Genomic DNA, 25,299 nt, shown 5'->3' with positions numbered 1-25,299 from the left:
ATTCTCTTCCCTCTCTGTCCTCTGTTTCCTGTCCCCTCATTAGGAAAGTGGATCTGTGCAGGTCTTGCACAGTAAGTGCGTCCTCAGGGAGGAGGGCCATTGAGTAGTTTTTTTTTTTTTTAACTTGATAAAAGTGTGTGTGTGCTTGTGTGTCTGCAGCTTATGTAGAATGATGCAATATCTGGCTGACAGGTATGCTCTTTCTGACATCAGCCTGAGGCAAGACCCGGAGGCACAAACACACACACACACACACACACACACACAGACACGGTGTATGTATACAACACAGACTGAATGATGGATAGTGTGTGTATATATGTGAGTGAGTACCTTTTTGACTAAATGTAAGACTGTGTCGATAAATTCTCATTATGTATAAAATCACTGACTAAGACAGGAGTGAGTGCTTCCTCTCTAACTTGGGCATAAAATCAAAATAGAAAATCAGAGCTCCACGTGATATCCAGCAAGAGAGAGACAGACTGATAGGGAGGTGAGTTAGGGATCATAAGCGAGGAGAAAAGGAAGGCAATCATGAATATATTATACAAATCTATTGCATAAAGCATGGAGGTGCATTTACACGTTTAGAGCATTTCTTTCTCATAAGAGACAAACTGTAAAAATATTTATGAACAAAAGCGTGAGCCCGATGCTCTTCCCAGCTCTCTCTCTTCCTGTCACTCACCTCGTCATGTGGTTTTCTGCTGTTTCCGTGTTTCCAAAGTAATCTGTTTACAAGGTCCCACATACCTTCCCAGTTACTTATCCTGTAATGGTTTGTTTTTAACATGAGGAGTTCAGATGGGAGAACTGGGGGATGGAGATTTGCTTCCTGTAATGACCCAAATCAGCAGTTTTATTTATTTACATAAATCAAAAAATGAAATTATAAATTAAAAACAAGCATTTTATGGCTTTCAACTGATCACAATTCCATATATAGGGGGAGGTGGTCAGGGTAGACTGTAGGCGTACAATACGCATGACTTTGACAACAGAGACTAATGATGATTTTCATTATTGACTAATTTGCTGATTATTTTACAGATTAATCATTTTGTCTATAAAACATCAGAAAATAGTGAAAAATGTTATAATTTCTTAGATACACACACATCTCACATTTGAGAAGCTGACACAGGCAAATATTTGGCATTTTTGATCAAAAAATGACTAAAATGATTATTTGATTATCAAAATAGTAACAGATTACTTTTCTGTCAATCGACTAATCGATTAATCAACTAACTGTTGCAACTCTGTTGCATCTAGTCCTGCATGTGGTTAGGTTTAGGCAACAAAAGCACTTCAGTTAAGGTTAGGTTAAAGTCATGTTTTTGGTTAAATGTTATTAAAGTAAACTCATCTCCTCTCATCTGCCTTTTTCAATATTTGAACAACACGAAGAGTTTTCCCTCACTTTAACCAAGTGCTTTGAGTACCTAAACATAACCACAGAATAAATGTATCATGCTTTAGTTGCGATGAGCAGATATATACTGTATATTATATATTGCAAGAGCCAATATCATAGAGGAAAACAAATAAAATATGTTGTCAAACGTTTTGCAGATACATGCAGTACAAATATTTTAAGACTCAGCAGATGCAAAATGTGGCATTACATTTTTCTCTTAATATTTTTGCTGCTGTGAATTAGAAATGCTGTATATAAAGGTACTTTCTAGGAGACAGAGTTGTCTTCAGACTGTGCAAGAGAGGTATTGATTTAACTCTGGTAATTTTGAGGCCATGGTTTGCTATTCTGTTGAACTGGACTGCATTATATTGAACGGGTTATGGGTTGTCTCACCCATATGGGTACAGGATATCACTAAGATGTGTTATATAAGTTGTACCTAATATTTTGTTCTCAAATTTAATATTATACTGCAAGCTTCAGAAAGGGAGTATCCATCCAAAGGGAGTGTTACATTTATTGTGTCCATGTCCTGAAAATGAACCAATCTAATCATTTCTGAGCTATGTGCACATGTGCCTTCAGGGGATTTTGTGCTTCTGCGAGGAGCAAGGACATACGGTAAATACTGCCAGTGTTCAACAGTGACTTTAATCAAATTAACAATCAATACGCTCCATTGTTTGTAAGCATGTGCTAAATGATCTTACCCTGAATGTCTACAACTCACTGAGGGCTGGATCTGTGTTGCCTCTGGCAGCAGCCAGCTATTTGTTTGTTGGGTTTTTTTTGTACTTTCTTTTGACAACGTTCACAATAATGTGGATTAAACTGAAAACACAAATTCTTCTCTTGATTTTGGCCTTCGGTCCCCACTAAGCTGACATTTTCTATCCCTGGAAGATTTCCTATAATGCTCTCCCATGTGAGTTTTGTTGATTTGAAATTGTCGACCTTGGATGGATGGGGAAAGAGAGCTTTTCGAAAATGCTGATGTGTAATTGTCAGTTTGTCAACCTTACATCAACACAGCCACAGTAAGTCTGCTTACAAGAAGTATTAAGAGCCAACCTGCTGTTGCCTCCAGTTTTCTCTGTGATCTCTTAGTCAGTCAGTATATCAGTTTCTGCTGTAAAACAACTAATTGTACAAATAAAAATGAGTGATTGATCAAGGATCTGGAGGAAGGCAACAACCCATGAATTACCATTATATTGGACAACCGCAAATCAATGTTTTGCACTTGTGCAGCCATCTGAAATCAGAAATGTGTCACTGAGAACATTTATATGGTGTGTTCATATTGACACACAAAATAACTTGGAGTCAGAGAGACAGAATGGAGCTTAACTTTGCTGAGACCAAGATTAAATTTGCACAACCTTCTATTATTTTGGTGTTTGGGTGTGGATAATAAAAGGTTTAGAGGAATTTTCATTTTTTTGTCTGCATTAGTGTGGAAATGGCTTAAGCCATGTGCCAAGTTACATATGCATTATATACTGTGTGTGTTGTTACATTCAGTTTGCAGTTGTAGCAAATTAGCAAACATAAGACAAAGAAGAAACAATCAGAATCCCAACTATGATATACAGTACTATACAGATATTTTCTCTTTATTCTTATTACTATATCACAATGCATCCTGATGTCTGTGAGGAAAATAATGTTGCTATTTCTTATATCTCATTACTGTATTTATACAAAAACAATATTTCATACTTCACTCATGCATGCAGGTTGAGATAAAATAGACTTCATGCGAAGCGTTTGTGGTGCAGAAAAAATTGCCATGCCAGGCAGACACGACCATGTCGCACATGGCTCACGTGACAAACATATAACCACTGAATTAAACTGCTCCTGTCGGCTCCAACACACGCACACCTCACAGAGTGCAACATAAATGCTCTCAGCAGACATGAAAGATTAGACAAAAGGACAGAGAGAAGGAAGAAATGTTTCAGAAGTTTGAGATCACTGTAAAACATTCAGAGGAAGCTTCTGACACTCAGAGGAGGAAATATGGAAAGCCAACGACTGTGCCTACCTGTCAGTGTGTGTGTGTATTATGCATGTATGTTTGTAACTGGGGGGTTAGTGGGAAAGAACTACATCCTCTGTCAAGTGGTTTCCTCCTGAGAAATCTGCAGCACAGGGTTGAAGAGTCCAGTGTGAGTGCACAAACACGCGTACACATACTACAGAAACACACAATGTATCAGTGACTTAAATTCAACATCCCTCGGGGCCATGAGCTGATGCTACTTTGACCAACCAACTTAATTTGTGTGTGTGTGTGTGTGTGTGTAAGGGGGCACTTTTTGTTACACTTAATGCACTGTTGGATGATCGAGAGGTACTTACATGGAGAGAGCACTCTCTCTCTTCTCTCTCTCTCTGACACACACACACCTCTGTTAACACACTCTCTCTATCAAACACATACAAACCCACTAATGCACCTTCCCACGATCCACCTACACAAACACTCACACTACTCACACACTTGCACACATATAAATTCACATGTACATGTGCTTAGCCACTGGTCTCAATGTTAGGGTTGCCCTCTTGGGAGAATAAATTAATCTGTAAAACCTTCCCTGCCAGCATCCATTGGTGTGTGTGTGCACATGAATGCGTGGATGTGTATCTCCATTGATCACGACTGCATTAATTCATTCCTTTTGTGGCCAAACATGGCCTTTAGACATGCTGCGCAGAGTGCCTCTCCAAAAACCCAGACTTCAATTGAGAGGCTCAATCCACACCTCAGTTTGCATGCAAACACACGCATACACGCACACATAAGCAAAGTAGAGGACAGAGTGAAACAGTGAGAGATGCATACAGATGCACACACAATCTGACACACAGACACAAGCTTTCACAGTTCCCAACAATCCATCATACAACCTTCTAGCATTATTTCTCCCCAGCCGGCATGTTCATCTAATTGTTGCAAGGAAAACTGCCATCGCCACACTCTTATCATTCCTTCGCTTCCCTCATGTTGTGGAACGACAACGTGGAACAGAGAAAAGTAACTGATCAGTGGATCTTGGGTCTAGAAGTAGAAAATGGACTGAGATCAGAAATGTAGGCTGGTGCCAAACCATTCAGAGCTTTAAAAACAAAAAAAATTATCTCAATTCTATATTTCACTGGTAATCAGTTTCAGTCAAATGAAGGTTATCTGACAGAAACTCAGCTCTAAATAAATGTACCTGACACTGTATATATTATTTTTGTTTATTCCTGTATGTCTTTCAACATATACCTGTCTCTCACATACAGGTAATGAGTGATCCTTATTGACTGTATTGAAGCACACCTCTAAAGCTCAGCAGGCAATGTGTCGTGAGCCTGAACCGCTCCAACGACTGTCACAAAAGAAAAAAACAGACACGAGGAGAGCTGCATCCTGGTGAGTCTGTTTCCTCAGTTATAAGGCACAGCACAGATTGTCAGGTGCTTTGGTACTCCGTGTTTTTCATCCCTACCTGTTGCACAGCATGTGCCTGTGAATGTAGATGTGAGTGTACCTTCATTTCAGTAACCACTTTTCTAAAAAAAAAAAGTCCAAATTTTGACTCTCTCCGTTGTTTTCAACTGACCTGCCTAAATGAATAACAAATTAGAATAGCATACAGTATTTGGCTTAATATGTTCTCATCGAATGCCTGAAAACAGTCACTGATTCACCTTTGGAGACCCATACACAAGAAATGAATACCCTCCGGATTGAGTCCAATTTGCATCGGTGCACCGGCATAAACGTTCCTTATGTAATTGCCCTGATTAAAAAAGTGGATACAATTTGGGATGAACTCATGATGCATCGTTTCTAACATCTTTGCATCAGTAAAATCTGATTTATTTATATATAATTATTAGTAGAGGCCCTATGCCTTAATTATTTAGAAATGTGATCAATAATTTGATATTTAGATTGATTCCTCCTCTCTTTACTGTCTCTCAAGCGCATTAGCAGGCTACAGCTAAGTGGTGCGCTGCCAGAACGTTCTGAGTGGAACTTGTGCTCTAGAATTATTGTTCTGCATGTTGGAGTAAGTGGATCATTAAACTATTTTGACAGTAATTGTTTGGGTTGCAGAGCATATGCATGTTAACTGGAGATAGGGAACACTACGCTACAAAGGATTTATGAAAAGGCCTGTTTGTGAAAGGTCCAAGTGTTTTTTAGAGGTCAAAAAGAAACAGCACAAATGAGATGCTTACTGAGTTACAGTACTGGAGAAACAAGTTGTAGGAGTCACCCATTCGTGGGACTTGCTATCCCTGTTCCAAATTTGTATTGTATGTGGAAATCCCTCTGGGTTGATTGGAGGGGTATTCAGATCACCTGTTGTGCAGGGTGTAGGGACTGGCTCCCAAATAGTAATTGAGGGGCAGCTGAGTTCATTCCTCTCTTGGCCAATCAGGGTGTGGCAACACCTTTTTTTCTGAGGTTTAAGAGAGGAGAGAAACTGCACACCCAGGTCACTCTGTTCTTTCTGCAACTGGTTGTACGCCTCTTTTGTAGAGACTGTCAGACAGAAACTCTGGTCTGTTCAGGCCCTTTTGAGTCTTCTTTCTGGTCTGAGGGTACCTTTTGAGGGAATACTAAAAAATAATCCTTTCAACCAAGTTACCTGCACTGAGTTGATCTTAGTGCTATTCGTGCAAGGGGTTGTGCTTGCCTCACGATAGCCTGCAGGCTTTATTTTTTGTTTATTATACATATCAAAGAGACATTTTTTCATTATAATTATCGAATAGGCATTTTTTCATTATTGTTGAAGAGGCATTTGTTTATTAAGGGGACGTTTCCCTATGTACAGAACCTTGAGGTGGTTTCTCCAAGTGATTATTATTTGTTTTTCTTTCTTTTTTTTGTGGCTGGGAGCTGGTTCTCAGGCTACTTTCTGATCAGCTGTGGTCTGTAGGATCAGTACCGCCACAAAGTATGTAGAGTAAAAATGGCACTTTTTTAGTTAATTTATGATTTGCTGTATGCTTAAGAAATAAAATCAAACTCTCTGTATACCATATTGAATTGCATAGCATCATTCTTTTGCATTGCATTGAATCACATTGTGTTGAATCTAATCACACTGTATCGCACTAGGGGTGAATTGTATTGTATCACATTGGTAGTTGCTTCATGTGTATCTTTAATGTATCGGATCGTTGACAATGCACCGAGATGCGTAATCACATCTGCCTCAGTGACGGAGATGCACATCCCTACAAGGCTGACTGATAATTCAATTCAAAGTTTAGTCTGTTTAACCTGGGGCAACCTCTGACACAATTCTGATGGTTTTTTTCTATCAGCATAACTTGGCTGTTCATCATATTCTTCCTGCACTGCTCTGTCAGTTTGTGGGAAGTGTTTTTTTTTGTTTGTTTTTTTTTTCTGTTTTTTACCATGTCACATCTGCAGTGACCAGAATCCTGAAGGCTTCTGCCTCAAACACACACACACGTGCACGCACGCACGCGCACACATACACACTTCCACTCTAAAAAAGGGAAACATCACAGGGAACAAGGACACAGCTGTACCATCATACACACATGCACATATAGAAATGCTGAAAGTAGTAGTCATATCTAATTACTGTGTATGCTGGAACATCTGTTTCTGCACAGAGACTACAGAGTGTCAAGCAGAAAGAGCCTCAGCAAACACCACACTTTTGTTAAATTGGAGTATATTACAGATATCACTTAATTCATAATATGCACATTGATGCCTAAAATCTTACTACTTCTGCATGGTGCACCAGTACCTCTGAATGTATGTGTGTTTGTGTCTTTGATGAGAAAAAGTCTGCTCAAGCACAAGTCTTAAGAAGTAAATTAGGTCATTTGGTCTCATGGGGAACTTAGAGTGGGAGAGACAGAGAGAGGGAAGGTTAAGAGAAGGGACAAAAAAGATGACAGACAGAAAAGAGAGAGAGAGACAGAGAGAAGGAGCTGTAAGGAAGGAGAGAATGATGGAATAACGGCTGTTGGCATGATCCAGTTTGGGCATGTCAGCATACACACGTAATCGCACACAGATGGTGCCTCCCTGCACACACATACACACACACAAGCAAACACAGGTCAGAAAATTACTTTCTAACCACCGTTTTGCTCTATTGGTTCACTCATGGCTGCTCCCCATGATTCCAGTCTCCAAACCCTTCATCCAGAGAGAGGTGGTCAGATTCCATCTGTTGCTGAAAGTAATGCAAGACGTGTGACGAGTTTAATGTCAATCCATGGTGAGAGGACTCACAAAATGATATTACAGCTTTTGAACATTGTGTTGAACTGATAACAAAACTATTTTGGGCCTGATTTCACAATGATATAGGTAACAATATATTAACATACTTATTTTGTAAATAAGAGGATATACAATATTAACACCTTTTGGAAAAAAACAGCTTGCATGCCATTTATCAATATTTTTAAACCCTGTTTTTACTGTATACTCATACTCATCATATTTCTTAGTTAGTTAGATTCAACTTGTGGCCATAGGTTCTCTTTGTTTAGGGTTCCACAAGACATAATAAATATTCTGCTGATTTTGTATCTCTAAAATCTATTTGCATGAAGTATTGAAATGATTTTATCTAAAGATTTCAATGTTAATGCAGGTTATCCTACATTTGTAGATATGATAGGCTTTACACTATTCTGCTTTAAAAAAACAAAAACAAAGGTATTATTGCTTCTTGATGGGTATACTGCAGGTTTTTTGTGCATCTGTGATTACTCTAAAATAAGCAAAAGGGGAGAAAAAAACAACAACTGTGTCTGACATTAGAATTTCACAGTCCTCTTTCAGCCTTACATGTTCAGGAGGTTCACGGTGAGTGCAGACTCTGGTGATAGTTAGCCTGAGGCTACTGCAGGCACCAGTATATTCTGGGCTGTTTTGTGTAGCATCTAGCTGTGTATGAAATATTAACCAGGTCCTCTAATGGGACTTTGTTTCAAATGTCTCCATTGTATTCCCAATATCAAACGTTTGACTTATACGCATGTCATCACAATGTGAGGAAGACAATGAATGGGAAGGAGAAGAGGGGTTCAGTCACTGTGGTCAGCTTGACACGTGTTTTCTGTATGAGATGCCTTTTAAATGCTTTGGGAGAAATTTGAGAAGAGATTTTGCTCTGCAGCTGGATTAGAGCCCCAGAGATACTGCATAAGCAGTAAGCAAGCTTTGACTAACAATGATGATGATAAAATGAAGAATCTAATTTTCAAGACGAAAAGCATATTATTAAAACTCCACACACACAAATACTAAGGCTATAAAATAGACTTATCTTGCATACTGCATACATAATTCATGGGGAAAGATTCCTTCACTGATGCACTGACTCAATTAACATTAGGAATGTACCTATATGAAAAGTTATACTGGCTGAGAGAACATGATGATATACACTTCAGTGGACTGCAGTTTCCTACAGTGGCGATCTGTGCAGTCGATACTTGAACAGTGTACAATAACAGCTGTAAGACCTTTCAGTCAACCTTAATGACCAGGGAAATTAACCATATTACAACTAATTTACAGCAATATAGCTGAACTGACCACGCAGCCAATTATTCTCTGTTTTGTCAGTATAGGCTATAATTATAAATACATGAAGCAGGAGGACAGCACAGAGGCCAGAGTGTATTGATTACAAAGTACTAAATCCTTCATATTCAACTGCATTCCTGGAATAGTCATAAAAGGAGGGATGTAAGAAAATGAGCGTGTTAAAGTGAGAGAGGAAGGAACAAAGAGGTTCAGTTTAGGATGAGAGCGAAGAGTAAGAAGGAGAGAGCAAAGTGAAGAGCTATGAAGAATGAGCTATGGTGCCAGTCAAAGAGGAACATTCAGAGGAGAAAATAAGATTGAGATGAAGATGACAAGAAAAAGGAAGAGTGCAAGACCGTGAAGCACAGTAGATGACAGATTTAAAGAGTGTGGGGGAATGAAAGAGAGAACACTTCCATGAGAAAGACAGCTGTGTGTGTGTGTGCACACTGTAAAAATGAGAACTTGAAAATGCTGGCCTTAATGTAATTTTTGAGTAAACAAAAATAATGAATTGACCATGTCAACTATATCAATTTTTTGCTTGAACTAACTGTATTGAGTTTTTTGGTTCCCCCCCCACTTAGCTTTCCTTGGGCATCCCCTTGTGGGAAATGAATTAGCCTACCTAAAGGTGAATATTTTTTTAATAGAAATAGTTTTAGAGATGCTGTTTTTGCTCTAGATGTAATTCACATTTGTGCTTAATGAGGCATGTTATTACAGGGTTAAAATTTTACGTAATTTTGCGGAATTCAGAGATTCACATTATTGCTAAATAAGCTAGCAGTTTGTAATTTTGTGATTTACACCCCAATGACGTGGGGACACATTTTAAGTTCCCTGCTCTGTAGTGTGTCTGTTTAATTAATTGAGAACCATATGAATTACTTGCCCACTTTGTTGCTGGCTAAAGTTAGCTGCTGGTTTGCATCTAAGGATTCTTTGTTTACCATTACAGCTAACAATGTGACATTAGCTTAGCACTGTGCATGGCTAGGTAGGCCAAGATGAGTGACGTTGACTAACTGGTTAGCTTCTCTATCAAGCCAATCTGTTTGTGTGTCTAAATATGGTAGAAACTGAACATGAAGTGAAACGGAATGCAATTCAATACAGTCTGATATGTAATAATAATATATAACTGTTCAAAAGTAAAATGATTAGCATTGTGTTGTATTTTTTTACACTATGGTTGTTGGTTAATGCTGATGAACTAGTCAATAATTCATTTTTATTCAGTCAATGGACACATAAGGTACTGTTTTGCCCCTAGCTCTAACAGTGCTTGGCTAAGCCCCTACCAAATTGTAAAAGCGAATTCAAGGAATGGCCATAGAGACCCAAACAAATTTAAGCTTAGTTGTTAGAAATCTGAGTGGAAAAGTATTGCCTTTATATCTCTTTCTGATGAATGCTTTTATTGTAGTATTAGCTGAAATTATGTATTGCTTTTTCATGTTTGTTCTGATCTAAATATGAACCAAATAATGTGTTTGCCTCTTGTTCATTTTCATTCCAGTTAATATATGCAATGCATGTTCTGCAAATTTGTTGGCTCCAATCAAACAGTTCTTCTGAGGCACCACCGACTACAGCATGGAAGAGGAGCACACTGGCTCTGTGTCCACATTGACTGTGCATGTACCTTCAAAATACCTGGCACACTGAAATCACACCTTCCCAGATCACACAGCAGGAATGTCAAATGGCAAGAGGAGTCACATGTTTATGTTAATTATGTGAATTCATTGATATATGTAATGAACGCAAGTTCTTAACTCATCTTGGACATCATCTAAAAAATCGAGAGACTGTGCATTGCCCTTTTGTAAAGTATGAATTTAAAACCAACAATCTTAAAAGCTTCAGCTGTAACAGAAGTAGAACGCACAAAAATCATACTCTAAAGGAGATTCAAACAAAAAGAGGAAACTCTGAAAATGACCCTCATGCCATTGACCAACCATTTGATGCCTACCTTGAGGCATAGACTTCATCACATAGTGGTCTAACACAAGAGTCATGAAAATGTTAGGGCAGAGTATATAGAGGATGTAGATGTTGAGACACTGGAACACACACTTCCATCTCTTTTTCTGTGCATGAAAACAGTGTTAAATGTTTCTAAAAGTGCAATCCAGAGAAGAGTTGAAGAATTTCATGATATTCTGCACTTCATTCTTTTCAAAGAATCAAAGAGGTGCTAAAGAAACATAATATTGAAATAGGCGATAGTATTGCTCAGGAAATTAATGAAGCAATATTCAAAGCAAATCCTCTAATTTTAACTACTGAAGCAAAGGGTTCATTGTGCACTGATGACAGGAGGAATTTATATTTCAAAGAGCACTTTATTTATCCTGTAATTAAACCAACTGAATATCTGTATGACAGGACCCATAAAAATTGTTTAGTTTACATTTCTTGTTAACAGTGACTTTTTCATGTTCACTAATCTAGACTGAACTGTCTTAAGATCATTGGATAAACATGTGAACTCTGTTTATGGGTGGATTTTTCCATTTGAATGTATATGTATAGTGCACATTCAGTGATTATTACCATTTAGTGAGTTTGCATATATAGCCGAAAATGCAAACTCACTCAACAGTAATAATCACCAAAAGTCCCTGTTTTAATACTTAAATGTGTTACTGCTTTTGTGTTTAACAGATTTCTGCTGTTCTACTGTGTCACCACCAAGGAGCTATAGGAGACTTTCAGAGTGGCCTTAGACGAGTACTCTCCTGAAACTGCACCATGCCAGGAAGGGTGCCTTTGGTCAAGAGATGGAAAACCCTCAGGACAAGCTTGATGAACAGGTAGACTGATCACCTTAGATTATTTAAAATATTTATCATTGGAATTTACACCTCCATGGCCCAGTCTTTCTTTTTGCTCTTGAAGGGGACTACCATCAAGTACAAACATAGTGTTCACTACTCTAATCAATGGACTACTGTTTTCTTTTGTTTTTGTGACATCTGACATTGCAGCACACTGAAAGAGCACATCCCTAGAAGGTTGGTTTGGTCTTGGTTTGTTCATGAGGATTCAGAGAAGCTTTTCAAGACAGCGAGTACAATAGGAGGCTCAACATTTTTAGATTTTGGGGTGTAGCCCAACATCTTTAGATATTCTCTTAAAATATCACACCACTTCCATGTTTTCATCATGAAACCGATCCAGATGATAGACAGACCAGAGGAGTCAAGATTGGTATTCTCACTGTCCTCAAAGATCACGTTGCCCCTACCTCTCTGCTGTTGTGTTGAAAGAAGTCATTGTCCTCACAGATCTCCCAGACCTCCCCATTGCCTTTGCCTGCCTGTTTGGCCTGCTCTATGCCTTGAACATAGACTTCCCCAAAGAATCTAAGTACACCTTTGACTTGACTGAGACCATCTTCATGGAACTTTCCACCAATTGCACACAGTGCGTCAGGAGACTCAAAACCAAGCTCTTACTCTAAGTCTGGTAAAGACTGACATGTTGAAGGAGAGCTTTGGTCAGAGGCTGCATCACGGAACAGTTGAGCACCTTCACATGTGACTCCTCAATGGTAAAAGTACTGTTGTTTTGTGATAAGAAGCCATTGTCTTACAAGATCTTGCAGACCTGTCTTTTTGATCTGCTGTATTCCTTGAACATTGATACACCATGTAATTGCACAGAAGGTCTATTGTGTTAAGTTGCTTTGGGCCATATGCCACCATTTTAAGAATTCACATAAGTTCAACCTGTGCCCCAGGACAGTTGTCGTATTTTAAATGTTACACCCAAATGAGGTTTTATATTTTAGCACTGCTAGAAGGTCTGAACCAAAATAAAAACCTCATTTGGGTGTAAGTGCTCACACAAACATTTTATGACCTCATAAAGTTACAGACCCACTTTCTGTCTATGGAGCAGCCCCAGATTTTTCATCCCAGTGACAACACCAATTGAAGGGTTGTCTCTGATTTCTAGCTTTAGGGGAGAGTGATGCACATTCAGAAATACTGACAACTGTCCTGGGGCACAGGGATAACATGTGGATTCTTAAAATGGGTGACATTCCCCTTAAGTGTAATGTATCCTCTAGCATTCTAATTTGTTGGATTGTGAACTTCACTTTCTTGGCAATCTCTTTGCACTATATTGTGATACCACTGAAGTCCACTGTTTTTCATGCTGTACTGCACTACTTTGTTACAAAAGTACTTTTTGCACATTGTTACATAACTCTGGGAAGTTATTTCAAGTTTCTTGGTCAGGTGTATTGTCCTGAGTAGAGTTGCTCCTTCTAAGTCAATTATTGGTTTCTAAGGGTCTTAGTTAATTTAATTTTAGTTTAATTTTTAACATCGGAAACTATACACACCTCAGGCGTCAAAATATGCAGATATCTATTAATCTTTGATTAATGGTAGATGCAAAGAAGTCAATTTACATATGCATTAATTTGACTAAGATGACTGTTTGTCAAGTGTTCTGCCATTAACTGGCAATGTTTGTGAAATTTAACCCAGAACATTTGGCTCGTGTTGTGTACCGCACAATTTTATAGGTATTGTAGGTTGTTTTGTGGAATTGACACAGCCATGTTATGTTGTATCACTTAATGTATAATGCCAGTGTTTTTGACATGTGGTTCCTCTGTACTTTTCTGACTTGAAAGTATAGAGGATTTAATAGATTGGAATATTATCCTGTAATGAGATATAATTGAGATAATGGGTAGCTATCTCATGCAGATTCATCACTACCATAGGCCTTCAGTGTATTTGAAAATGTAATTTGGATCCTTCAGAATCCCACAAATTAGCACATTTGATGAACAGCATAATAATAGGAGGATGAAGAGGCTGTATTATAGCATAACAGCCAATTTGTTTCCAAAATTGTGTACATTCATAGTTAAAAACAATAGAAGTTGAGTACTTTTTGGTAATATATAACATTCATACTGTCTGAAAATGTCAAAACTGACTTGTATGATTTCTTAAATGTTACAGTTATAGTCAAGTATACAGTAAGCTGTAAACTGGTGTTGTCATTCTTTGTCATTCTTTGCAATTTAAAATATTAAGTTAATAACCCTAATTTATTTTCATGAGTTTACTCAACAATTCTGGAAATATAGAATTTTATAGAAACTCTGAGTTTCAAGTTTCAAGAAGAAAAGCAAATATCTGAACAAAAGATATTAGTTGGAAAAATTGTCTCAAAACTTAAGAGTTTGAGATGGGCTCGAAACTCAATAATCTATTGAAGTTGCCTTGAAATTTCGAATTTTCTCAACTTTTTCATTTTTGTATGTTTGTGTATGTGTGCTGGGTGGAAAAAGTGCTTTTGTGAAATATTCAATGTGATAGAAGACTTGTAGAAGCAAAATCTCCCCTCCCTGGAGAGAGAGAAGAGAGGAAGAGAAGGGAGGAGGAGCAGAGAAGAGGAGGAGAAAGGAGCAGTGATTGAAGTTTTGGATAAGAGTCATAAGGCTGGAGACCATTTCAACAGAGAGGTCTCTGCTGTGAAGCTTCGTGTAGGACTGTCAGGGCCTTCTCTATTTTTAAACAGTGTGTGGGTATACTGCTCACACCTTATAGCATTCAGTGTACCTGTGGAGCTTGCTGGAGGTATGCTCATGAAGAATTTTCAACAGGGTTACCATTTTAGGAGAAAAGAAAGCTGTCTCTGGTTATCAAATAATAATAAGATTTTTGGTCCTGAAGAGGAATTTTTCTTCTCTCTTGCCCTGTTCCTCAGGGAGACAAAAGTGCTGTTTTGGTTCACATTCACTGTGTTATTGGCAGCAGCAGGCAGCTGTTTTCAGTGGAAAAGCCACTATACACTACCTGCTTAGCACCAAACAGCAAACAGACACAGTTAGCTAGCTGGTGAACATAGTCGAGCATTTAGCAGCTAAAGAGCCAAGAGAGATATTTTTCTCAGGAGTTGGAAGAGACCAAAAACAGACCTAAAGTAGATTGAATATTGGACTGTATTGGTCTGAAATTTAGATGAAAACAAATATAAACATTACATACATGTATAAAATAGCCATGCGAATGTCTCTAACCAACCCCTGCTCACATTCGTCTATGTGCATAACTCTGTAAACCTTACTATGTTTGGTTAGCTAGAATAACTCCTACGTAATTAACTTCAATTTTGAGCACTTTTGGAGCCAGTATTTAGGGGATATTAGAGGAACTGTATCTTATGGTGCTTCAACATTCAGCCTTAAGCTTGTTACAAACAGGGGTTTAAACATGAGTCTGTTTTTTCCTCAAACAGTGCTCAGACTCCCTGTCCCTATACGACAAACATTAACTGCATTTACTCTACAGTCACGGCCACACACACTTAAAAAAAATCACATTCATACACACACCGGCTTACACACACAAACACACAAAAGGCTCTATAAATACAGAGTGGAGGTAATGTTCATCGTGTAAAGTAGGTGGATTAACTGGAACCAGGTCAGAGCAAAGGCAGAGCATGCTCTAGCTTTTCTCTTATTTAGCTGCTTTTCTTGCCGTTTCTGTCTTGCTATTGCTTTTCTGGCTATTTTTTTTCCTCAATGACTTAGACTGGAATGGTTATCTCCCCCAACCCCACATGCTCCTGCTCCCCCACTGCCACTTGTTTCCCAACTTCCCAGTACCACATCTCTTCAAAGGCAAGCATAGAGACCACCTGTCACTATTTCTGAGGATTCTGAATTTTGTGAGCGGCTTATCCATCAAACATGTATGTTTGTGTTAGCTGTTATATTCAATTACTCAACTACTAGTGCATATTACTGTGTACTTGTGTATATATTAAATACAAATGGACATTTTAATAAAAGCACAAACCATGCGTGGCGTCAATGAAACTGTAAACTTATGAGTTTGTCCGTCAGGAATGAGCTATCCAGTGCTGCATCAAATAGCCCTATTTTGGTATTTTTGGAAACGACTTTCTCTTCTGGCTGGGGTGGCTCAGCTAGGCTGGTACTGTGTGTACGAGCATCTGGCTTAAAGTGAGTGAGCATATCTTTTTAGCACCAATACCTTTCACTTTATACGTGCCTTAGATGGCCAGATGCATTCAAGCAATCAATAGGGTGCCTGCGTAATGGAGCAGAGTGAGAGGGAGAGAGCAGAAGAGAGCAAGGACAAGAGAGAGGAGAAGTAAAGAAAAGGCCAAAGGGTATGGAAAGATGTGGCAGGTTTAGAGGATGATGAGGAGGTGAGGCTTGATTTTTATTCCTCGAGTCAGACAGAATAAAGGATGCACCTCAGTGAGGAAATCTAGCCTTTGTTTCTAACCACCTCAGTATTAAACTCATCCATCCTGAGAGAAAGAGAAATATACAGAGAGGAAGGGAGGGAGGAGGAAGATGAGAAAGAGACTGAGAGAATCTGCGTCTGCAGAGCAGTCATCTTTCACCTGTAGCTTGCAGAGATCTTGGCTTGCATAATGCAATGTGAGGATAAAGCCTCCTTTATGACCAGCTGAGCCAATAAATCCGGATCAGTTCTGACCTCTTTTTCTTCCTCCCTATCTCCTCTTCTCTTTGCTATGCAGTGGGCAGATAGTTTCAGCTTCTGAACTCTTTGCAGCCCAGAGACTTCCTGATTTCTGTCTTTGCTTCTTGAAGCAGCATCACAAAAGATTATGTATTAATCTCTCCGATCCATCTATGCATTCAACCAAAGTGGAGAAAGTAGAGACACTTATTGCTTTCCCACTGGTGCAATGAAAAAAGCATTTTAAATCTACCTTATTTTCCCAGTATGTTTAATTGCCTGTATCTGTCTCCCTCTACACTAACCATTCCCTCTGGTGAAAAGTCCTGGCCATAATTGTTTTCAATTAAAAAGTGCTGTGCTGCAGCTGTCCTTAGCTTGCCTTAGCTGTATCAGTATTCAGGGGAAGATGAGGGGAGGTGGCTTTGGCAGCCATCGTTATGATCGGATGGGGAGCCACAGTTGAAGGACTGATAAAGCAGTGGCATGTTGGATCCATCATTACAACAGCTTGGGGTGTTACATAATGGGTGATGGCTGGGGCTGATGCAGACAGAGCAGATAATAAATCCTAATGACAAATATAATAAGCAAGCAATAAGTGACTGCAATAATGACAACATTGATACTTAAGCTATAATTTCCTGTGTCCTTCTATTTTTTTTTTATCTTCATCATTACAACAGTAAGCAGGGTTACACTCAGTTATTATGTGTATAGTGGGTTTCCTTTGTACCTTTTACGTCAGATTCTGATCTGTGTCCTAGCTATGCTGGCCCAGATTCTAGCCCAGTTTCTGCACTTTTTTTTGCTGAACTCAAAGAAACGGTGAGCCAGGACAGCCAAGTGGTCCGAGTTTAGCTCTGTTCATTTTTGGACCAACAGGTGAGTGGACTCGTATCATGTGAAATTAGGCCAGGTGGAGAATGTTAGAGTACTCCACTTGGCCTCCAGAGGGCTATTTGGAGGAAGGAAAATTACACCAGGCTCGTTTCACTGTCTCCTCTCTCTCTTTTTCTAATTCCACCCTTACAAAAGGCCACTGCAGTCATTCACACAACAGTCTAATGACAGAGATAAGGAGAGGAGAAGAAGAGATGACACGACAGAGGCGCAGGGAAGTGAGAGATGTGCCAAGAGGAAAGAGAAAGGTGACAGAGAGAAAGAAAGGCTAAGAGATGAAGCATTAAGTGGAAAAGGAAAAAAAGAAAGAGGAAGAGAAGATGGAGAAATGACAGATGAGGACAAAGAGACAGTCAGGACAGCATATACAGGCTCTGGTAATGAATGCCACTTTAATGAAGTACTCTTTCTCTCTCTCTATCTCCATTGCTCTTTTTTCCCTCTAATCTATCTTTTCTTTCTATTCCCTCCCTGTTTCTCTGTCACTTCCAATCTCTCCCTTTCTCTCTTTCCTCTAACACTAGAGAGCCATGGGGAAAGGATAATTCATTACTAATTTATTGTTTCTCCCTACATATGTATTTACAAGGCCTAGAATCCTGGCTATTCAGTATCCTAAGACAAAGCGCAGAAAAACACCTTTTTATATGTACGATTAAGCTGCCTCCAAACTCCTGGCTATGGTAGAATCTCTCGCCTGTCTTTTGTACTTGGTAAGTGGTAAATGGCTGCATTTATATGGTGCTTTTATCCAAAGCGTTTTACAATGTTTCTGTTGCTCACTCACCCATTCAAACACAGATGGTGGCAAGCTACCACGCAGGGTGCTGGCGCAACCATCGGGAGCAATTTGGGGTTCAGTATTTTGCCCAAGGACAATTCAACATGGGGACAGGAGGAGTCGGGGGTTGAACCACCGACCTTCTACTTCCTGAGCCACATCCCGCGCCACCTTGGTGGCCGCCTCGGTGGCCGCCTCGGTAGGTTTTAGAGCAGAAGACAGACACCATTGAGTAAAGGTCAGCAATCAATTGTTTTCTTATGCGGCTGTCAAGGTAATTTTAAGTGAACTTTTGAAAGGCTGAAAAGAAATTCAGGGTAAATTAAATGTGTTACGTTCAGCTGGGGTGAGCGCAACACAAATGGGCAGATTTCATGAATGTAAAATGAAGCTACATACTGTATGTCTGAATACACAACCATAAAAGTCTTTAAGCTATGTTATTTATTTCATGTGCTACAACCTTTCAAGTTGAAGGAAAGCAATATTGTGAGGATTTCATTGCTATTTGCTTTCTCCGTTCGCCCTCTCTAAAACATTGGTTTGCATAAAAATAACTCGAAACTTACTTACTTACTTAGTGCAAAGAGCTGTGAGTGTGTAACACAATGCATCACAACACAGCTCACTTTATGGCACAGTAAACTGTGGTTGTATTTATGTGAAGAACCAAGATTTCATGAGTTTAATTCCTCCCTTGCTGTGTTGTATTGGTGTACATGTTGCTTGTAGGTATCAAACTCATACGTAGAATTTGATTCATTGCTTTAATCAGAGTTTGAAGTTTTGAGGTTCCTCTACAGCTTATCTCTGGTAGTTATTGTCCCACAGCACCAGAACAAGTAGAAAAATCAAATTTACAGTGTGTGTATGTGTGTGTGTGTGTGTGTGTGTGAGAGAGAGAGAGAGAGAGAGCCGCTGAATTGTCTGCGTGTTAGTGTAGTAACATGTGCTTTCGTTACCTTTGCCAGTGAAGTTGGTTGGTGCATGTGTTCTCTTCCCTCTTTCTCTCTGTGTCTGCAAAATATTTCAAAAAGTTACAAATGAATTTGGCTGAAATTTTGTGAACATATCCCTGGAACAAGGATCAGTTGATTAAATTTTGGCTGTGACCTCAATCTGGGATAACTGCCACTATAAATGTTTGGTTTTGTTGCTTAGCTAGAAAGTCCAACTACTGGACAGTGTTTGGCGTAAATGTACGATACAATATTGTATAACCTAATGTTACAATACAACTATACAATGGCTACTCTTTTGTGCAGTGGGGAAAGGTCAAACAAAACATTGGACATATAAGCTACTGTATTAGTTATGTTAATTACCTACTGTTAACAGGTTAGCAGCTCGCCACATAGCCCTACAATTAATTACAAACTGTAAGATATAAAAATTCTTACAATACTGAAACACTTACTCAGTATTCAACTGTATTGTTAATTAGTTGGTTCATTGGTTGTTCCTCTCAGTTAATAATCCATGAGACTTATCAGTGAGTACTGTCTGCTACTAGTTCCGTCACTTATAACTTGTATACTCGGTATCGTCTCACTAGCTCTAATGTCTCATTGCTGACGGTGTGGCTGAGTGCAAGGAACAGCAAGTGATGCTGCTGCCTCAGATAAGTGAATTAGTCTTCCTGCCTGCCGTGGCTATAATGATAGTCAGCTATTCTGTGGTATCTTCCAGAAACTTCCCCAGTTATGTGCTGATTGTACCTCCTATCTACTGATTGTACCTATTGATTGTACCTCTTACCGCTAACTGGTGTTTTCATTTTAACGTCTTAGATCATGACTTGAGTCTCTAAGATGATAGATAATTAAAAGAAATCTCTAGGCTATGTCATACACCTGGATACCTTTTTTTTTTTTTTTTTTATAAATTACACTTCCAGACAATTGTAGCAGGATTGCTGGTCTTGCATGGCATTATTGTGACAACTACATGTCATAAACAAGCCAATCTCATGAAAAAGTATGAATAAGTAAAGTTACTGTCTTTTCTCATAATGCACTACAATAATATATCACCAGGGGAAACAAAATACATATGTGATGTTGAATATGAGACATGCTAACTTTAGCTTTTACTCCTACCTTGAGTGGTAGGAGTCAGTTCACCTGAGTCAGTTGTACTCGGAGATGTGATGGGCATTGTTGAAATGTGTAATACATTAAATATTGTTAAGATATGCAGCTGCAGGTCTTACCTCTGAATTACTGAATTAGTTACCTAATGTGTACTACGCTTGATATTCTTATGTAAAACTCATTTGCAGATGTTGCTGTAGTTTCATATAGCTACTACTAGATGTTATCTAAAGAACCTTTTTGATGAAAATAGTAAAATGTTCACGAGATAGATAGATAGATAGATAGATAGATAGAGCACAGTGGGGGTTCAGTAAGGGACAGAGGGCTCAGCTGGAGGAGACAGGGAGCAGATGAGATGGGAGTGTGTGAGAGCAACAAGGCAGAAAATGAGCAAGGAGGGCAGGACATGAGAAACCTCTGGCACCAAACTCAGTTAAGGGAAAAAACAAACATATGCTGTGTGTGCAGTTTATCCTGAAGCTGATACTTATGTAACACAGGTGGCATGTGTGCGAAAATAGGCAGGAGTGATTTTTGATTGGATTTTTTTACTCTCGGCTCCACTGTCTAACCCACTAGTTTTGTGTGCTTGTTCATCCTCTCCACCTTTTTTTTTTTTTTTTACAGCTAGGCCAGTGTTTGCCACAAACATTGCCAAATCCTTGACAGCAACAGAGTTATCTCCAAGCTCCTGGGGCACATAAGGATTATTACTGACCAACAAATATGGTGGCATGGAGTGAAAACTGTGTCACATAAGACGGAGGGTTTGAAAAGTCATGTTGATGGATCGGTGCACCTCTTAATCTGCCACAACCACCATCTGTAACCTAGCTGGCTGCTGTGATGGAAAATCTCAGCGGTTGTGGACATGGTGGTTGCAAGATGCGAAAAAGCCTGGCGCTCTGTTCTCTGTGCCTCAGCAGAAGAATCTCAGTGGAAAACAATCACAGTCAAACACACAAAAATCAGAGGGCTTTTATTACATACACTGTTAACAGCTATTATGGCATTCCATTACATTATAATGGGATATTGATGCCCGCATTGCACCAGCGTCTACACAAACCTGGTATTATGTAAGTTTCCTATTGATGGAATCATAAATCCGTAAAAATGGCTTTTATTTGCTAGGACTGGACCAGATATGCTGTGCTCTCTTGCTCCAGCACTGACCAATCTGATCAGTAAACAATATACAGGTTTTTCTATAGTTCAGGTTTTCTGTATTGTCTGATTTCAGTAGTTCCTATTTAATTTTACTTTCCTTCAGCCTCTCAGCTCAGACTGAGGTGAGTCAACTCAGAGAAATACGTGGGCTAATCAATACCACCAATGTTACTGTAAACATGAGCATTACCCGGCCCTTCCATTTTCATGGTCCTCTGCTTTTCCATTATAAAGGCATTACTTGAAACCTATTTGTCTTGGATCAATGTTGTAATTACTACATTCACAACCCTCCGTAAACTGTTTGGCCATCAATAGCAGTGACGATGAGAGGCTTGTAAATAGTGAGTCAAAACTCACTCTTCCATTTAATTGAGTTCAAACCATGGAAATGGTAACACTTATAAAAATCAGGTTCTTATAGATCTTTAATTATATGACTATAAAACAGTGTTGCCGTTTTCCTTTTTACTGAATGAATGGTAAATAAATCCATGTAAAAGGTGACGCAAGGCAGGTGACTAACTAATGGTGGTCAATTAAAACAGCATTACTAATCAGAAGCGACTCTTAATGTATTATTTTTAAAAGTAGAAATGGTGGAAAATGAATTTATGTGTATTTTGATCTGCTGAAAATACATGTGATAGACCAACATGTGATGCATGTGCAATAGTTCAAAATAGCAAAAAAGTTCAAAAAATGCCAATCAAAAAATGTTGTAGTTCAACACCTGGAGCAGATCTGCACCAAAAATAATCCTTGGGCCCTTGGCTTAACCTTCCACCAAATATAAATGAAATCTTTTTTTCAGATATCCTGCCAAAAATTAGACAAGCACACAACTGAACAAAACGTGACCAAATCTTAAAACACTTGGTGGAGGTAAAAGCAGGTCAAAAGCGATAACATTTATGTGTTACATAAAACTACACATGATCAATCACATGGATCTAAAAAAAAAACCTTATGTCCAAGCTATTATTGTGCTCTAAAATGACTTGCAAATCCATCCCTCCATCCGTTATCATCCCGATGATATATTTCATCCTCAAATTGTTTCTGATTAGCGAGTGCACATCATAGGTCAGTCAGCTGAAAATCTCCAAAATGAATCCCAGACTTTTAAAAGGCAGCAGGCTTAACTGTGCAGATGCAGGTTGTAACCTGAGCTGCATCTCTCACTCTCAAATAAAAAAAAACAAACCTGAGCACAAGCATAACACAAACACACACACACACACACACACACACACACACACACACACACACACCTTAACACACACATATCACTGAATCCAATTTGTTTGATTATGTGCGTGGTGTGTTGGCTTGTCAGTTATCTGGCTTGTCTAGTGAAATCCAAGGATAGCCGATCTTTGCCACGAACAGTACAGCACACAATGATAAAAGCACACAAATTATTTGAAAGCCTTTTGTCCTTTAGGCTGTAGTCTTTCCACAAACTCTAAATGAGGTCTCGAGAGATGAGTTCAAACAAAAAAATATTGCAGCTAACAGGTTGGCTTAAAGGACAGTGGTTACATAGGAGGGAGGGGAGAGAGAGACTTCTAGATAGATAGATAGATAGATAGATAGACTATATAACTGTACATGCAACACACAGATCCGGTTGACATCATCATGTGACAGTGCAATTTGTGAGGCTGACAGCTCAGCAGACAGGTGTGAACTGTGAGAGATGCAGCACCTGAAATGTTGTCTGATAGAAGGTTCTTCACACTCTGTTACATAAAAACAGGGCAAGCTTTTTCTTCGCCATCTAAAGGCTAAAAGCGGCTGCGGTGGGAAACACCGAGCAGTTCTCACAAGTCCAATGAGACGAATATGTGAACAACCACATTTTTTCACTTTTTTCTCCTCCCCTGCCCCGCTTTTGTCATCCCCACAGCCTCTCCTCCTCAGCCACTTTGGTCACTTTCCTAGTTCAGCAACCTCTTTTAGTGTAGTAGCCTATATTAGATTTTCTGTGATGTTTTCTCTCCTCTCCTCTGCTCTCCCTCTTTATCAACTTGCACAAGCTCATATAAAGCAAGTTAATGAGGCCAGTAGGGGGTGGACTCTGCTTCCATAGCAAAAATGAAATGACATAATCTCCGTTGTGGCTTCAATAAACAGTTAATCAATTTTGATCTGTTCATATACAATTCTTCAAACTGTAAATTTACCACTGGTGCCACTTTTCCGCTGCTCTCCCACTAAAGCAATGCTCTGAACATATTTTATGGCCAATACATTAACACCAAACGTCTCTGCAGCTTCTCTCATTCGAATATTTGAGCTTACTGCAGTTATCAGTTATTTCAAATGCCCACTTAAAACCTAATAGCATCAGCCTTGATTCAACATAAGCCTGCAGTCAATATGCTGACCTGGAGAAAGTAAAGTGCCCTGATGCTTCTGGACTGTTTAATGCATAATTAACAAGTGAATAACTGGGGAAGCTAAAGCTGGATGCAGCTTCACAGCATCAGGCAGTGAAGGGAGAAGGTGTGAGGAAGAAAATGCAAACGCCTTGCTTTGGGTTTATTTCAAAGGGGTCTGATTTTTCCTCGAAACTAGAAGGAGAACTTCCCAAAGGTGCAAAACTGCTACCATAAGTGGACCAACTGTAATTGTAAGATTTGAGTTAAATACTGCCACTTAATGAATACCTAAAACTATCATTTTACTGTAATGCTGTCGAGGATATTATAGGAACATCAGAAAATTATTGTTTATGTTAATATATAAGGATAAAATCACAATAAATCGCCTCATGATAATTGCTGACATAAAGCATACAGACATAAAACACATTTTCAGCAATAAAAAAAATCAACAAGTTAGTCACTAGCCTGACTAAGAGAACCACGTTTAACTTTATTTCGGCACAATGAGAAGCCAGACACTTTTTCTGCTCTCTCTCTGTGGCAGTTGGAGATATTCGCTGCAGCTGTTTTACGCACAGCGCGCATCAACATCAGCGGCAGAAGCAGCGCGGCAGAAAACATCTTTTTATTCATCTCTTTATCGACTGATTCCTAACGCCAGCAGGGACTAATCCAGCTGTTAAGGCGAAATGAATTCGCCCCGCTTTGAGTTTACAGCGTGTCTTACCTTGAGTTGTCGCGGCTCTGGAGAACTGTGGGTGCGTGTGTTTGCAGCCCCCCCTATCCAAAATGGAAACTCTGGTCCTACTTGGTATCTTGACTCGAGGAGGGAAAAAAATGACAACAGTGATAACGTTTCTTTGTGACTGTACAAAGAGCGTCAGAGAGGTGAACTAACCGCAGCTCCCGCTCTGGCACGACTGTCTATTCTTTGGTGAGAATTAGTTTGCTTGTTTCTGACTGCCGCCCTCCCTCCCTCCCTCCCACTCACTCTCACTCACTCACTGTCTCCCACCCATGAGAAATAAATAATCTTTCATCTCTCCCTCTCTCACTGTCTCTCTCTCTCTCTCTCTCTCTCTCTCTCTCTGTGCCTAGCAGGTGGGCATCTTTGAATAATGTAGATCATTATTAAGGGTTGCTGGAGGCCCAAAATGTGTCTGCCCTCCACCCTCCCCACCCCCAACCCCCCCAAAACCCTGCATGTTTTAATGGTTAAACAAACTGTCTCTCTGTGTGTATATCATAAGAGTTTCTCCGGCTGTCCGGTGTGCAGGCAGGCAGATTGGGAGTGGTCAGGATTAAACCGTGGGATTATACCTCAACATTCATCATTTCATCTCATACACTTGAGGCACACTGGTGGTGGACAATGACATCAGTGTTTGGCAGACACTGACAGAACAGACAGATTCATGTGGG

General features: G+C 39.3%; 1 protein-coding gene and 1 long non-coding RNA gene across 8 annotated transcripts in view; one reads left to right on the top strand and one right to left on the bottom strand.

Annotated features, from left to right (window-relative positions):
* The window catches only part of camkvl (CaM kinase-like vesicle-associated, like), a 41,570-nt gene extending 16,760 nt beyond the window's left edge, over positions 1-24,810 (bottom strand). For 2 of the 3 annotated variants that reach the window (XM_044351627.1, XM_044351628.1), the window contains exons 1-2: positions 24,605-24,810; positions 19,181-19,235 (exon numbers count right to left, since the gene is read on the bottom strand). In XM_044351627.1, coding sequence (XP_044207562.1) covers positions 19,181-19,207 — 27 coding nt within the window. In that variant the 5' untranslated portion in view covers positions 19,208-19,235; positions 24,605-24,810. The remainder of the gene's footprint in view (positions 1-19,180; positions 19,236-24,604) is intronic. The other variant, XM_044351629.1, reaches the window with a different exon arrangement.
* LOC122982414 lies at positions 9,113-14,046 on the top strand. Of its 5 annotated transcripts, none has more exons than XR_006403441.1 (4): positions 9,480-9,663; positions 10,552-10,667; positions 11,706-11,854; positions 11,940-14,046. It is a non-coding gene; the product is annotated as an uncharacterized LOC122982414 (long non-coding RNA). The 5 variants fall into 5 exon arrangements; XR_006403442.1 differs by having other exon boundaries at positions 10,552-10,673; positions 12,029-14,046; XR_006403440.1 differs by having other exon boundaries at positions 10,552-10,673.
* Positions 24,811-25,299: the final 489 nt, after the last annotated feature.

The sequence above is a fragment of the Thunnus albacares genome, chromosome 5, assembly GCF_914725855.1.
Source record: "Thunnus albacares chromosome 5, fThuAlb1.1, whole genome shotgun sequence".
NCBI classification, from domain to species: Eukaryota; Metazoa; Chordata; class Actinopteri; order Scombriformes; family Scombridae; genus Thunnus; species Thunnus albacares.
The sequence above is the reverse complement of the archived record's forward strand: the minus strand, read 5'-3'. Positions and strand labels throughout refer to the sequence as shown.